Source organism: Medicago sativa, chromosome 5 (assembly GCF_051527215.1).
Source record: "Medicago sativa cultivar Bolivia chromosome 5, Bolivia_mono, whole genome shotgun sequence".
In the NCBI taxonomy this organism is placed as follows: Eukaryota; Viridiplantae; Streptophyta; class Magnoliopsida; order Fabales; family Fabaceae; genus Medicago; species Medicago sativa.
Genome location: NC_140753.1, coordinates 59,069,364 through 59,085,993, shown reverse-complemented (window position 1 = coordinate 59,085,993; position 16,630 = coordinate 59,069,364). Strand labels below are relative to the sequence as shown.

General features: G+C 33.6%; 2 protein-coding genes across 2 annotated transcripts; both read left to right on the top strand.

Annotated features, from left to right (window-relative positions):
- Positions 1-2,273: 2,273 nt before the first annotated feature.
- LOC146923549 (uncharacterized) lies at positions 2,274-2,660 on the top strand. The gene has a single exon (XM_085711734.1). It carries the CDS (start codon positions 2,274-2,276, stop codon positions 2,658-2,660), a length of 387 nt encoding a protein of 128 aa, XP_085567860.1.
- Positions 2,661-12,354: 9,694 nt separating this feature from the next.
- LOC146923548 (root phototropism protein 2-like) lies at positions 12,355-15,028 on the top strand. Its single transcript, XM_085708708.1, has 4 exons — positions 12,355-12,453; positions 12,566-12,635; positions 12,947-14,077; positions 14,238-15,028. The coding sequence occupies exons 1-4, from the start codon at positions 12,398-12,400 to the stop codon at positions 14,718-14,720; spliced, it is 1,740 nt and encodes a 579-aa protein (XP_085564834.1). The 5' UTR covers positions 12,355-12,397; the 3' UTR covers positions 14,721-15,028.
- Positions 15,029-16,630: the final 1,602 nt, after the last annotated feature.

Below are 16,630 nucleotides of genomic sequence, written 5' to 3'. Positions count from 1 at the left end.
ATGCCTAACATTTTGCATCCTGCTTGTGTCTGGGGTTGAGTGCTTGGTTGAATTCATTAAGTTGATCTTGAGACCTCTTGCGTTACATCGAAGACGCAAGACCTTGACCTACGAGGTTACTCGCCCAAGTGAATTACGCATGAACGTCGATCCATCAAGCATTGCTTCAAATCTACCTAACACACAATACAGAGGAATTCAGCACAATCAATGAAAAAACTCATTCAAACATTTCATCGAACACTTGGAGTGCAAATTATACATAAACCACTAAAAATTATACATTAAACATAAACATGCAAACATCTAAATAATTAAGCAATATTACTCATTTGCATGTAACATTTATCATATCTTGCAAAAAAAATCAAAATTTAAACAAACCTAATTCCAAAAAATCTCACAAAAAATCTCGAAAGCTATGACATAAACATGCAAACATCTAAACATTTAAGCAACACAAGTCATTTACATCCTAACATTGTATGATTTCTTGCCAAAAACACCAAAATTTAAACAAACTCTAAATCTAAAAAATTTCTAATCTAAGAGAAAAAATCTAACATGTAAAAATAAAAGGTTAATGGTGTTTGATCATGAAAACTTACTTGTTATTGGAGTGTTGTTTGATTTGAACTTGAAGGAATTTTGGATTTGGGTGATTTGAGAGAGATTTTTGAGATTTTTTTTATTTTAGATGAGAAATGAGGAAATGAGGTGGTCTGCATGCTTAAGACAGCACGCCACATGAGTTAACTAACGCTGCGTTAGTTAACTCACGTGACGTTAGTTAAGTGGCGCATATTTAACACTTGTGCATGTCAACTTGCGCAAGGGCATATTTGGCATGGCTGCAGGGCGCGAGCAATTTGTGCTGGGTGAAGAGCAAAATTCTTATTAGAATTCTGCTCTTTACCCAACAAAAATTGCTCGCTCCCAACTGAAATTCCGAAATTGCCCCTGCGTGAGTTAACTCACGCTAGTTATGTTTTCTACGTGACTTAAGTCACTTAATAACAACAACATAGACACCCTCATTTTCAACTTCTGGTGTTGCGAATTTTTCCCCTCCAAATCCTATTTTCTTCATTCTTGCGTCATTCAAAGCCAATTTCTCCCACAATATCAAGTAAGTGATGATTATACTACTTCATTGCATTTTTTTTTTGTTTGAAATTTAAGATTTTTTTAAGAAATTTAATATTTTTAGGTTTTTAAAAATTTGGCTTGCATGTTAGTTTTTAGGATTGTTAGTGATGAATTAAGTTAGGAAATGTATTTTAGATGTTTAGAGTGGAATGTGGTAGTTTTAGGTATTTAAAATTGTTTGATTTTAAGTTGATTGAAAGTTGCACTGTAGGTGTTTGATAAAATGTCTCGATGAATTTTTTTTTTTTTTTGGATTGTTAATGATGAAATTTGTTAGAAATATGTTTGTTAATGTTGATTATAGTTAGTTTGACTGCAACGTGGTAGTTTACGGATTGAAATGACACTGCCGAAATTTAAGTGTTATTGTTGAATTGTCCGTATGAAAATATCTCATTGATTTTTTGCTTTTTGAAATGTTGTGCAGATATGTCTCAGAGGGATACGTCTCAGATGCCTGACAGAGTTAGGTTAGGGAGGCAGCAGTCCTCTACTAGTAGTGCACGGAGGGAAAAGCAAGTACTACCCCCTCCTATGGCTGGTCGAGGGAGAGGGGGCACGAGACTTGGTAGGGTTGATGTTGCATGGGGATCATCGTCACAGACGGGTCCATCCCAGGCGGTGGAGCCGACACAGTATCAATATGTGCAGCATTATCAGGAGGAGGCGTATTAGCCTCAATATTATCAGGAGGGGTATCAGCCTCAGTATCAGGAGGGGGTATCAACCGCAGTATCAGGAGACGTATCAGTATGAGCAGCCTCCTCAGCAGCAGTATGAGCAGCCTCCTCAGCAGCAGTATGAGCAGCCTCCTCAGCAGCAGGTTGAGCCTGGTATGGAGCATGAGGATGGGGGCTTTCCAGGGGGACCTTATGATTTTTCGCTTTTATTGGACTTCGGTAGACATGTGGCATGCAAGCTTTGGAGCGATAAAGTAGTAAGTATAATTGCTTTATTTAATTTAATGATATGTTACTGTTTATTTTACGTATTATTTTTTTTAACGGTGTTTGTTAGAATACGTGACATTTATTTTTTACTTAGAATATTTCATGTTTATTTTACGTATTATTTTTTAACGGTGTTTGTTAGAATACGTGACATTTATTTTTTACTTAGAATAGATGGAAACCTCCCGGGGGTATGCTGATGTTCAACACTTCAGAGGCTTGATGGATTCGGTGGAGCATTATCATGTCATCTGGAGTTCGTACGAGCATCGACGAGACGTGACGCCTTTTCAGGACGTGTGCTGGTGCTCCAGATGGATCATGGCCGGCAAACAAAAGATTGTGTGTCACTTGCCGAAGCGGGTTCTGAGGCAGTACGGCTATGTTCAGACCATTCCCAGACCATTCGTCAGCCCTGCTCCCGTTCCTGAGTACATAGCTCCCAGACCTGTCTACCAGGAGGCTATTGTTGAGCAGGAGTGGCCCAGACATCCTCCCGATCCATTGCAGGTCATCAGCAGCATGAGAGCAAGAGTGGATCATGCATTGAAGATTCCATAAGTGGTTTCAAATCCACTCTTTTTCAACATTTTGGAGGGCATCCGGTCCGATTATATTGTGTTTGACGAGATGCCGACTCCACGGAGGAGGAGGAGTAGGAGTCCACTGGAGCAGCAGTAGAGTCTTATTTTATGACTTTTATATTTGTAGTATTTTTATGACATGTTGTCGGATTTGGATGTAATATATTTACACTTGCGCGTTTGCGTTTTATTTATGTCATTTTGCGTTATTTTATTCCTTTATGTTTCGTATTTTAATTATGACTGAATGCTTGATTGAATGAATGCTTGAATGAATGATGAACAAAATGATGAAATTGATTGAATGGATGTATGAATGAATGAAGGAATCAAAGAAAATTATGGAATAGGAAGTTTCTGCACACATACTTAGCGTAACTTAAGTCACGCAGAGATTAACACTAGCGTGAGTTAAGTCATGTTGCGTGAATTAAGTCACGCAAAGTTAACACTAACGTGACTTAACTCACGCAGGGGTATTTTGGCATTTTCGGTTGGGAATGAGCAAAAATTGTTGGGTAAAGAGCAGAATTCAATTTATTATATTTGTCTTTATTATTAAAAAAAAATCGATCAAAGTCATACTTCACAAAATATTATTAAAGATCCTCTAAAAAAAATTATTAAAGATGTTATTATGCTGGGTTCGAACCCGAACCTTGTATATATTATAAATTGTCTCTATCAATTAAGTTAAACTTACGAGAACAGCTCCGACCCTTCATTGATATATAAGAATGATTATAGTAACAAACTTATAAAAAAAATTAATAGAGAAATATGACAATACATTGAATAATTAGATGATGGATACATATCCAACAAAACATCAAATATACTATTGTGTTCATCTTTTTCTTATTATATAAATGGTCACTCGATCTCTTCTTACTAATTTTTTTTTTGTGGGGGTCGGGGTTTGAACCTCGAACCTTACATATATAATGCATTGTCCATTAAGCTCACGAGGACCTCTTCTTATTATTTATGGATAGGTTGAAATTCTTCTGTTGTGATTATTTTAAATATTTTATCAATCTAAGAAATATAAGATTGGGTGATGGAGTTAGATTGCTCAAAAAAATACAGTTATGGAAGTAGAATGTTTTATCGATATGTCCAATTTTCGCTGAGTTGGATATCCTTCCTCACATGTGTTTATCAATCTCTATCCAACTTGCCATAGAAAAATTATAAAAATTACGTAATAGTAATATATATATATATATATATATATATATATATATATATATATATATATATAATATTTTTATTATTAAAAATTCGTTCTTTGTTTTTTTGCAAAATTTCTAAAATTTTGGTTTTTTTCTTGAATTTGGAATATCACTTTCCTCTTTGGATTCTCAATGGATTATGGATAGGGTTGTGGATTATAGTCGTCAAAATGTGTTTGATATTTATCATATAGATGAAAAAAAATTCCGAAGATACTTCAGTCAAATGGTATAGTATTTTCACAATGAAAAAATATCAAGATATAGATATTTTTTGAAAGGGTCAAAAGTAAGCCCTAAATTATTTTGATCCAACCTAATTTAGCTAAAATATTTGTTGCCTCTATATTATCACCAGACACAAAAAATCTTGTTGCCCTAACATAGACTAGTCCATTGATGCAAATAATGTTTTGATTTTAACCATGATAGCATGCAAGTTGATATCTGAAGCCAGATTTTTCATTGAACTTAAAATATCCTTGAAAGATTTTTGTAAGTTGCTGTCATCATCTAAAATTTTGTTGTTATTTCAACTTTTTTATTAGTGGTTATAGTAATCAAGTACTATGTTTCACAAATGACGTGTTTAGGGTGAAGAAGAGTTTCATATGGTAAACCAGTGGATAGGATAATTTGAAACTCTAACAATAATTGATGTCACTAATCATAAGTAGCTTATAGTAGTCATATCCTCACGACTGAAACGGCGACTCAATCAATGTTGGTTTATAAATAAAAAAAATGGTGCGATCAGAATTCAACTTATGATCATTTTCTCTTGTTTTTGTCGAATCAACATCGATCAAGTCATTGCATTAACGGTAGAAATGTAAAATTTGACATTTTACTTAGATGTCAAAATTTTGATCCAAACCAAATTATTTCGATCCAATCCAAGTTAGCTGGAATGTTTTTGCACCTATTACTATCATGGCACAGCAAAAAATATTGTTTCCTCCAACATAGACTAGACCCGATGTTTTGTCAAAAAATAGACTAATCTATGTTGATATGATTTTAATTGTAGTCATGAAAGCATGCAAGTTGATATTTTTAGCTGGATATTTCTTTGAACTTAAAATATCCTTAAAAGATATTTGTAAGTTGTTGTCATCATGATCTGATTCATGGAGGAAAAAAAAACTTCTTATGGATAATTATAAAGAAAATAAATTGTAGCAACTCAAGATAAACGTTTAAATTTTGGATGAACATTGAAAACATGGAGGAAAAAAAAACTTCTTATGGATAATTATAAAGAAAATAGCAACTCAAGATAAACGTTTAAATTTTGGATGAACATTGAAAATTTAGTACATGAAAATATTAATCAAGGTTGTCCACATTGTGAGAAATAGATAAATATTTGAGATGCCACTTTAAAATCCGGGTCTAATTTATTTCATTTGTTTGATTGTATTTTCTTTTTCAATTCACTATTAGAAAGAAAAATAAAAGTGAAACAACACAGAAATTAAAGATGAAAAAAAAAAAAAACTGGCTAAAATATATTTCATCTTTTTCCATCTCTATATTTGAATTTATGTCGTTATTTTAACTTTCTCATATAGTGATTGTAGTACTCAAGTAATCTAAATATATGTGCCATGTATGGAGGGATTTTTTTTATTTTTTTTAATGGAATTTATATTGTTATTTTAACTTTCTCATATAGTGATATTTTTTGTGTTAACCATTCAGTTTGTTAGGCACAGGAACGGTTATACTAAATGAAGTTCGTTTAAGTTTGATAATTTTATTTTATATTTTAGAATATGTGTACAATACTTTTCATTGTGGGTATTAACAATTAATGTCTCTAAAATATCTCTCAAATTATTTTAGTGGCCCACTCGAGCTTTTTTTCTGAAGGCATGTTAGATCCTACGATTCGTAGTCTCTTTTCATGTTTCCACTGACCTCTTCAAAGAGTTGTTTTAGCCATAGTTGATTTTTTTAGGTGGTGTTTTAGCCATAGTAGGTTGTTGTGGTGCATGTGGTCTGATGAACCATGTTTAAAGTTCATTCAAAACTTTATTGATGATGAATGTTTTAGGCTTTGTTTGGGAGTTTGGAGGGGAAGGGAGGGGAGGGCTTTGGGGGGTTGGAAATATATAGAAAAATGGACAAAAAATTTCGCATTTTTTGAAAAAACAGTTTTTTAGATAATGATAAACTAATACTTATGATTAATATACTTTTAATTTTAAGAATATTATAACAACATAGATTGAATTTGAAAAATTCATATAAACCCTCTATAACCCCCCAAAACCCTCCCCCAATACGATTTTTGAGTTCCCCCAAATGAGGGGGATTTTTTATTAAGAGTAAAAAATTAACCTCCAAAGCCCTCTCCTCCCAATGTCTTCTATTTCTTCCACTTGCTCCTTTCTTTTTTCCAAAACCCTCCCCTCCCCTTCAAACTCCCAAACAAAGCCTTGGTGTTTTATTAGAAGTTGATGGTTCTCGATGTTTTTATGGATGAGAGACAATAATTGCACGTTATCGGTTCAACTAAAACAAGATAGAGTAAATTTTGAACAAACTAAAATTGATTGGGTCATTCACGTGTACGATTAAATCTATAAACTTGAACAATTGACATCGTTTTTGTTAGCATTGAGACGCTTCTAAGTTGCCTTACCTACTCTAACACATCAAGACACCTTCATTTGTTTTTTTTGTAGTGGTTGGGGTTTGAATCTCAGACCGTGCATATATTATGCATTATCCCTATCAATTGAGTTAACCTCACGATGACAGTCACCTTCATTAGTTTACAACACAAACATAGGTGATGTATCTCATGTGAAAAAGAGTTTTTTATGGTTTAAGTTGGATCAACATTTGAAAATGATTTGAAACTCTAGCAAAAACTTGATGTTGCTCATCATGAATAGAATCTTGAGTATTTTTCATTTTCATTCCTAAATTGATGGTGTTCGTTTGTAGAAAAACAAGTAATAGTATCATCAAAATTCAACTTATGTTTGTTTTCTTTTGCTTTTGTTAAATTAACATGGATTAAGTAATTGCATTAGTCAGTGGCAGATATCTTTGGAGACCCACAGGTGCCACTGCACATGTTATTTCACATAAAGTATGCTTGGCGCGGTGGAAAGACAACATGCCATTCTCGTTGTGGACGTGAGTTTGATCCCCCCCCCCCCCCCCCCCCCCCCCCCCCCACTTTTTTTATATTTCTAGTGTATTAATAATGTTTTAATAAAAAAAAGGTTTTCATCCAGACTCGAACTGCCATACCCTATGTTGTATTCAAACAGTTGAACACTACACCTGTTTATAATTTTTCAAAGCTTTTGAAACTGTTTGAAATATAACCAAAAATTTAAAGATCCACCACTGGCCTTAGTCATAAACATGTTGACGACTATAAACTTCTGCTAAAAGGTGACAATGTCATTCAATACCAAAATTTTGAATAATTATTAACATTGGTCCACTTAGATCATATACTTTTCCAGTGAAACAATTGCCGCAACACAAGCACACCCTTAATTTGATAGGAAAAAAAAAAGTAACATAAAGCAGCTAATGAAACGAGTGTTGGCTGTCTACCATTGTTAGTGTTATTGGATACAACAATTATACTTGGACATCTATAAAAAAAAAAAAAAAAAATGAGTAAATAGGCAATTACCCTCTGAAATTGTAAGTTTCGTCAATTACCTGACGTTAACAAAACTTCAATTACCCCCGAAATTGCACAACGTTAATCAATTACCCCCTCCGTCAAATTCTTCTGTTAGTCAACATGACATTTTGCAAATACCCCATGAAGTTTTGCACTTATGTGCAAAATGCCCCCAAACTTGAAAATTTATATTTTTTTTCTTATTCTTGACTCAAAAGATATTAAAGTCAAACAATTAACGTATAAATCTGAAAATGAAGGATGGTGCTTTACCTCTAGTTTACCCCCGCAATTTCTGCCACTTTTCCTGTAAGGGTGAAAATGATCTGAAAATGAAGGATGGTGCTTTACCTCTAGTTTTGTTCGTTGTAATATCTACATTCCATACTGTTCAATCATACCAAGAGGAAAATCATTATTTTTACCAAGCGCTAGATTAGGGAGTCAAAATCAAAAGTTTTCCATTCCACTCCATTTTCACTACCCTCTATATAGTACCATCTTCCACAATTATAGCAGTTAGCAACACTAAAAATCATTACAAAATGAAAGTTAAAATTTCATATGATTCATATGCACCACTTCCCCACATCTGAGTTGTTACAATTCTGTGCCAAATTAGAAAGCTACGTACACTTAGCCTATGTAAACTCAGGCAAGTATGCACAATTACTCCAAAATAAGTGGCTTACATACATGGTAATGCATATCCATATGTTAATTGATTTCTTTAATATCTTAGGTCAAGGATAAGGAAAAAATAATAATTAAGTTTGGGGGGCATTTTGCACATAAGTGTAAAACTTCAGGGGGTATTTCCAAAATGTTATGTTGACTAACAGAATAATTTGACGAAGGGGGTCAATTGATTAACGTTGTGCAATTTCAAAGAGGTAATTGAAGTTTTGTTAATGTCAAGGGAGTAATTGACGAAACTTACAATTTCAGGGGGTAATTGCCTATTTACTCAAAAAAAAATATTTGAAGGATGTAAACATCTTTAAATTGAACACCTAATATGTTCAACATCGTATTATAATTATTTATTTTCTATTATATCATCAACTTATCATATCACTATATTTCTCATCATTTTATAATGTATACATCTGCATAGAGTTCATGAACACTAATGTTTTCCCTAACTTCATTCAATACCTATTTTTTATCTCTTTATTTTAGGTGATACTTTTATCTATTATTAATATATCACATATATCATATCAATTTATTTATTTATTTATTTATTTATTTATTTACTGGCTTAAGATGTATACACTGCTACATGTTCACAAAACACTTTTTTCCTATTGATCAACCACTAGCTAAGGAGAAATTCTTGTGTGAATCAGGATCAAGAAATGAGGTTTGATCACACATAGAGTTTTTTCTTTCTTTTTTACTGTTTCCATTTTCTCTCTCTTCTCTCTTCTCTCTCTTCTCTCTTCTCTCTTTGGTTGTGACCAAGAAATGAGGTTTGGTCCTGATTCACACAGGAGTTTCTCCTAGCCAAGCAAGAAACATGGCTTTGTCAATCCGTGTTGGCATAGAATTATTTTTAGCCAGTTAACTGATGTGGCAAACTAATATCCTAGTATGCATTGCGGTCACAGTTGGAAACGTCATATCCTCTCGTCTCTATGAGTGGCTGAGACATAGCAAAAGCCCCACAACTGCCCCATATGCATCTTCCTTTTCCAACTTTACCACTCTCATGTTGATGTACTTTAATTTATGTCTCATCACAATCCTTCATCCATTGCATGTACTCTTAGTCAACGACAATTTGACTAGTTTTTATTGGCTATACTTCTCTTACAGCTGCCACATTTCTCAGCCACAAAAAAAAAACATTTTTATACTTATACATTTGTGTATATATAAGAAATAAAAACTTAAATGGTAAAGTGCTCTTTTATTACTAAAAAAAAGTAAATTTTATATAATTTCATTATAATTATTTCATCATTTTAAAAATATCATTTAATTAAAGTCCTTATTAGACAAATTCTTATAAAAAAAAAGGTGAACGAAGATAATGATAATTCGAGACTTAAACTACATATCTTCTACTTTTTGAAATTGATAATGTTAAAGCATCCATAATGGGAGAGTCTTAAACATTTAAGATCTGGTACATAATAGGTATCCCCATTGTGGAAAAAAAAAGTGAGGGTTTAAAAGATGCAAGGTCTAAATTAAGACCTCATTCTTAAATGGGCCCACATCACTTTTTATTAAAATAATAATTAAAAAGTGTATTAAAATAGATAGTGTATTAAATAAATAATATTGGTGGGACTCAATTAGACCTTTTGTTAGAGGATCTTCATTGGAGTGGTTGAGTACCTATTAAGTACTATTATTAAAAAATTATTAAAAAGTGATGTGTCAATGTAGGACCCATTTAAAAACTCAAAGATGAGAATCTCCATTGTATATTAATTTGATGATTAACATTGTTTGAATTATGAATCAAATTTGACATTTTACTTTACTCATTAAAATCTTTCACCTCAACCACCAAATGAATCAACCTTATGACTCTCTTTATTTTTGTCTTTATATGTAAGACTTTCTAGACTAACGTGCAATAATTAAGAAAAATATATTCTCTATTAAATTTATCAATAATATACATTCTCTTCTTAAAATTATATTTCAATTATTAAGATAAAGAATGGTCTTTAAATTCTATGTGATTAATGCATCTTTTTATTTGAAGAGAGTCTAACAAAAGGGAACATTAAAATTTCACAGAAGGATAAAGAGAGGTAGTATTTTGTTACGGAAAGGGTATAATATAAATATCATTTTTATAAGGAAATAAAATTAAAAAAGACTAAGGAATTATAGGAGTACTACTACTCTCTATAACAACTTTTTTTTTCCTTCAAAAAAAAAACTTTTTTTTTTAAGTGATACTACTCTATATAACATCAAAACGAAGAAAAAGACACATATGGGATTGGGGAACATTTAGAATGGCACAAATAAAACATCCTTTAATCTAACGATGGATGGAAAATAGGTGTGATCCTTTTCTTTTCTTATCAATTTTGACATATCATTGCATCAAAAGAATTTTATACATTATATTCTTTTTCCTTTTTATGAAAGATGTACATCATCATATTTATTCAGGGGGAAATTTCTTTTACGTTACAAGGATAACACATAAAAAGGGCTTTTTTTTGTTGTTTGATAAGCAAGTATCAGTATTCTCATGATAGAAAAAGGGCCTTTAATTATTCATTATGAAAACAAACCCTCACAACATCCCACCAAAAAAGGAGAATAGAACGATAAGGCTAGCAGGCAAGCTAAAGAAAGAGTATGATTTAAATTCAATTTTGTCACACTTTCTAAATTTAATTTTTCGGTCTAAAGAATGCATAAATTCATGGGGTGGATATTTCTACAGAGACGTGATATATATATCCATGAACTCGTGAACATGACTACACAGGGTTAAAGTGACCTTATGTATTTGGTCGTTATTAATTTGTCTCCCTCAATGGTGTGCCTTTTTTCCTAATTAGGTTAAACGATAAAAAAGCTAAAATCACATCAATTACTATTATTATACACGATGCAAGATGATAATTGATAGTAGAGTATGTATCAAATGACCTAAGTTGGATAATGATAAACAAATAAAAACGAAAAAGGATTCCCTTCAAAAAAAAAAAAACGAAAATGGATTAATATGATGTGAAAATTTCTCCTGAAAATATCAAATATATATGTGCAAGCATCTTTTACCTTTTTTGTTACTGTATAAACAGATTAATCAAACCACCAAATAAATATATATAACATTCAACAGATTATACTTTTATTTGGAAGTTCCATATTGATATGCCAAATCTACTATTTTAGTTGCTACTAGAAATATTTTTCAAACCAATAACTACTTTAATTTAGGCATATATTCCCCTCGGTCTCATTTATAAGTAAGTTTTGACTTTTTAGATTTATTGAATAAATGAAGTATATAGTTTATATCATGTACCACATACATGATTTATTCAATGAATCTAAAAAGTGAATATTTGCTCATAAATGAGACCGGATGAAGTACAATCTTAAACAAAGTGGATCATTTTCAAACCCTCATACCGTACATGTAGATCTAGCGAAGAAAAGCTACATATATGGTTCGTAGGCGGTCGTAAACTATATGAATGGTAGTTAAAATCTTGACAACTAATATTCACCATCTTCTCAAAGACATTTAAGTGTATGTATATGATAGAAAATTTGTCAAAATCACATAGAACATGTTTTGTAAAAGTCATAGCGGAACTTTTACAAAATCACAGTAGTTCACCGTAAATTTTACAAATTCACCGTTATACTAAACAAGCATTAGACTAATTCCCTATGGTTAAAAACATAGAATGAAGATTGAAGTAAACATAAAGGGCAAGGTAAACATCAGTAGACCCCCAATGGAGCCAATTATTCTAGATGTTGAATTGAAACTTCCCTAAAAACGTGTGGACTGTGGAAGTTGCTAGTAGATTAGAGCTGGGAAATCAGGGACATAAAGTTAAAAAGATATCACTTTACTACAAGCAAGATAACGGCAATTATTAAGTGAAAAGGAAACATATCAACTTTGTGTCTTGGACCACAGTGACAAACTTACATGTCATGAAGACAAAAGCCATAAATTCATAACAATGAAGTTAATCCACTGGGGTTCTACATTACCTATTACAACAATCCACCATAACCATATAAACTAGTACTACTGTTTTTCTCAAACCACATAACAATTTCAGACCAAAAGAAAAACAATAACATAAATTCATGGAGAATCCTAATCCTAGTAGACTCTCTCTTGCCATGGAGAGAACAGGGCAATGGTAAACATACATCACTACTCTCCTCTTCTTCTCTTTCACTTTCAAACCCATAGTTGCTTTAGTTTCAAGTGTATACAATCTTATAATCAATTTGTTGCTTGCGTTATTTCAGGATTTTCTCTCAAGAAATCCCAAGTGATGTTATAGTTACAATTAGAGAAGCCACTTATTCTCTCCACAAGGTATTAAAAACTACTATTATTCATGTCAATTGTTGTTGTTAATTGTTATCTTCATCTATGAATCACTTACGTGAGTCAGACACTAGACATGATACTGACACATCGATTATAATTTGAAGAAAAAATAATATAATTGAATGTCATCGCATGTGTTCATGATTAGTGTTAGAGACACTGGTCGAACACCGAATACATCTTTAATCAGATGTGTCAGATGTTACTATGTTACTGAGACCTTCATAGTTTTGTGCTTGCTTCTGATGTTGAAAACAGTTCAAAGTTTAACTAATGAAATTCTCAACATGTAACAGTTCATGCTGGTGGCAAAGAGCAACTACATCAGAAAACTGATAATGGAATCAAATGAATCCGAACTCACCAGATTAGACCTCTCCGACATCCCCGGCGGCCAAGAAGCTTTTGAGAAAGCAGCTAAATTCTGTTACGGCGTCAACTTCGAGATAACCGTCAACAACGTCGCGTCGTTGCACTGCGCCGCCGTGTTCCTTCAGATGACCGATGAGTATTGCGACGGAAACCTTGCCGGAAGAACTGAAGGTTTTCTTTCTCAGGTCGCCTTAACAACTCTTTCCGGCGCTGCCGTCGTTCTAAAATCATGCCGTCAGCTTCTCCCCGTCGCCGACGAGCTAAACATCGTCAAACGCTGTGTTGACGCCGTCAGCTCAAAGGTCTGCAATGAAGCAAACTTCCCTAGCCGATCACCGCCGAATTGGTGGACGGAGGAGCTCGCCGTTCTTGACGTTGAATCCTTCGGAAAAGTGATCACCGCCATGAAACAACGTGGCGCGAAATACCTAACACTCGCCGGAGCGTTGATTACATACACAGAACGTACGCTCCGGGAGCTTGTACGTGATCAAACCGGCGGCGGCAGTGGCGGTGGAGGAAAATTCCGGTCATCTGATTCAACAGATTCCGATTCAGAAACAAAATCCGAACAACGTGAGATTCTACAATGCATCGTCTCTCTCTTTCCGTCGGAGAAAGCTGCTTTTCCGATCAACTTCCTCTGCTGTCTTCTCCGTTGCGCTATTTACCTACGTGCCTCTAGCTCGTGCAAGCGTGAACTCGAGAAACGAATTGCTGAAATTCTCGAACACGTATCCGTGAACGATCTCTTAGTTCTGTCATTCACCTACGACGGCGAGAGGCTTCTGGATCTTGACAGCATTCGGAGAATCATTTCTGCATTCGTCGAAAAGGAGAAAAGCACCACAGTGTTCAACGCCGGTAGCACGTTCGGAGAAAACTGCTCTGCCGCCATGCAGCGTGTGGCAAAAACCGTGGACGCATACCTCGCCGAGATTGCTTCCTACGGAGAACTCACCATTTCGAAGTTCAACGGTATCGCCATTCTCATTCCAAAAGGCGCACGAAAACTCGATGATGATCTTTACCGTGCTGTCGATATTTATCTTAAGGTACGAAACAAATGTTTGCTTGGACTCAGTCCGATCTTAAATATACGAGAAAGTTAAGTTATATCAATTTTTGTTGATGTAACTTTATCTTATACATAAAATCAAAATGACTAACCATAGTATGATAATATTTTTTAACATAACATGTGTGATGTTGCAGGTACACACCAACCTTGATGAGTTAGAGAAGGAGAAAGTGTGCAGTGTGATGGATGCACTTAAACTTTCATATGAGGCGCGTGTTCACGCGTCTCAGAACAAACGATTACCGGTCCAGATTGTACTGCATGCATTGTATTATGATCAATTAAAGATAAGAAGCGGGGCAACCCTGGAACGTGACACGGAAGAGAGGAATCAGTTACAAACAGACGTAACTTTGGTGAGAGAGAACGAGGAGTTGAGAACGGAGTTGATTAGGATGAAAATGTATGTTTCAGATTTGCAAAAGAACGGTCACGGCGGAACAACTTCATCGTCTGGAGTTGGAAAAGAAGTCAAAAAGTCCACATTCTTTTCGTCCGTGTCAAAGAAATTAGGTAAGCTGAATCCGTTCAAGAATGGTTCTAAAGATACGTCTCATATTGAGGATGTTGGTGTGGATTTGACAAAGCCTAGAAGGAGAAGGTTCTCCATTTCATAGATTATTTTGTTTTTGTAAGAAATGAAACTGATTAATTCATTAATTAGTGTTTATTAGACACTGTTTAGCATTAGTTTTGTTTTGATCGTATTTGTGTGTGAAGTAAGTACTATAAAATGCAATTTGTTTGGGGTAGGAACATCATCATAGTTTAGTATGGCGGGTTTGTTGGTTAGGTTTCTGATTTGTATTTATATATGCTGTCTTTTTCATGCTTGTTGTGTTGTCTTTGTATCAAAGAAGAAAGGATGTGTACGTATATATACGTTTGCCAAGTCATGCAAATAAGAATGAGAATTATCATACAATGATCTAATTCTAGAAAACTTTTTATAAATTTGCATCTGTTTCGTTTATTGAATACTTATTTTTACATCTTGTCAAAAAAACACTTATTTGCACTTTTGTGTTCATTTATTTATTCTTTCACGGTTATTGCCCGATAAATGTAAACTATATTTTCTTTACAAAAAAATGTAAACTATGATATTTCACTATTAAGAGTTAAATATGTAAACTATGATATTTCACTATTAAGAGTTAAATATAAGAGCGATGCTGTTAGCTATACGCAGCGAAGTGTTTGTTCGCGGAAAATCATGATGCTCATTATTATGTGTTGAAGACAAGCACTTTTATTCTTTGACTAGCGTAAAACACAGTACATGGTTGTTAATTTAGCCAATCATGCCACTTCATGATATTGTTAGGGCAATTTCTTTTAGGACATTTAGCATTTTCCTAAATATAATAACCCGTCTAATTAAAAAAAAAAAAAGAAGTTAAATATAATAACTTCAAGCACAGATACTTCTAAAATCGTAGAATACTTGTATTCGGTACATATAGGTATCACGTACATGTATGATGCTCATACGATACCTACCAATCTTTATTCATTTTTATTTGGGTTGATATGTCTTAGGTCTCATGTGATATGTTGCACTCTATAAGGGTATGGATGATGCACAAGCTTTGCCTCGTGCACATGCTCTGGTTTAACACATGAGCGAGTTCTCCTCTCTCACCTTTGCGCTTCAATTGGCGCTCCTTCCTATCAATGAAAGTCATCAACATATTATTACCGCTAACGTGATCGAGTGTCTATCCATATCTAAAATGTTGATAAAATCATACAAAATTAGCAATCTTGCATCTCTTAACACATTTCGAGTTCTAAAAGATAAACGATATTAGTTCCATAGAGAAAAAAATGCAAATTAAATGACAAGGATTTGGACAAATGTATACTAACCTATTATGTAGTTGTTTGAAACATTAAATGTAATATATTTAAGCAACCTTATATGAAAAATGACACATTGTGCAATTCAAATTTTAGGGGGGTTTTGGGAGTTCTTTTAAATTGAAAATGGAAATGAAGAAGTGAGAGGAAGATATTGGGTCAATTGGTATATTGGCATAGTTCGGATTTTATAATCAAAATCCTAAAACATACTCCAAGATTTAGAATCCAAGCGGGATAAAATCGAAGAAAAAAAAATATAGAGTGAATGAGAGGCTTGAATAGGAAAAACAATTTCATTTAAAAGAAATACGGTCTAAAGCCCCGAAAGTCCAAACTACTTAAAGGGATCCGAAAGTCCAAACTATATTCTTCCATGAAATGATTTTTGGTCATTATTTTTCTCACCGTATGTCTTTCAGATTATATAATATCATCGGCATAGGGCGCACGAGAAATCAATAGGGTGGGAAAAGTATGAGTCGTGATTTTTTTACTATAAATGGGCTTAGAAAATAAGGGCTCCAATCCAAAGGCCCAAATAAAAGAGAAATGAAAATAATTTGAATTCTTCTTTTCCCACCATATTGACTTCTCACACACCCTATGCAGTTCAAATTATATACAATCCGACCGGCATAAACACCCCACTAAAATCTCTAGA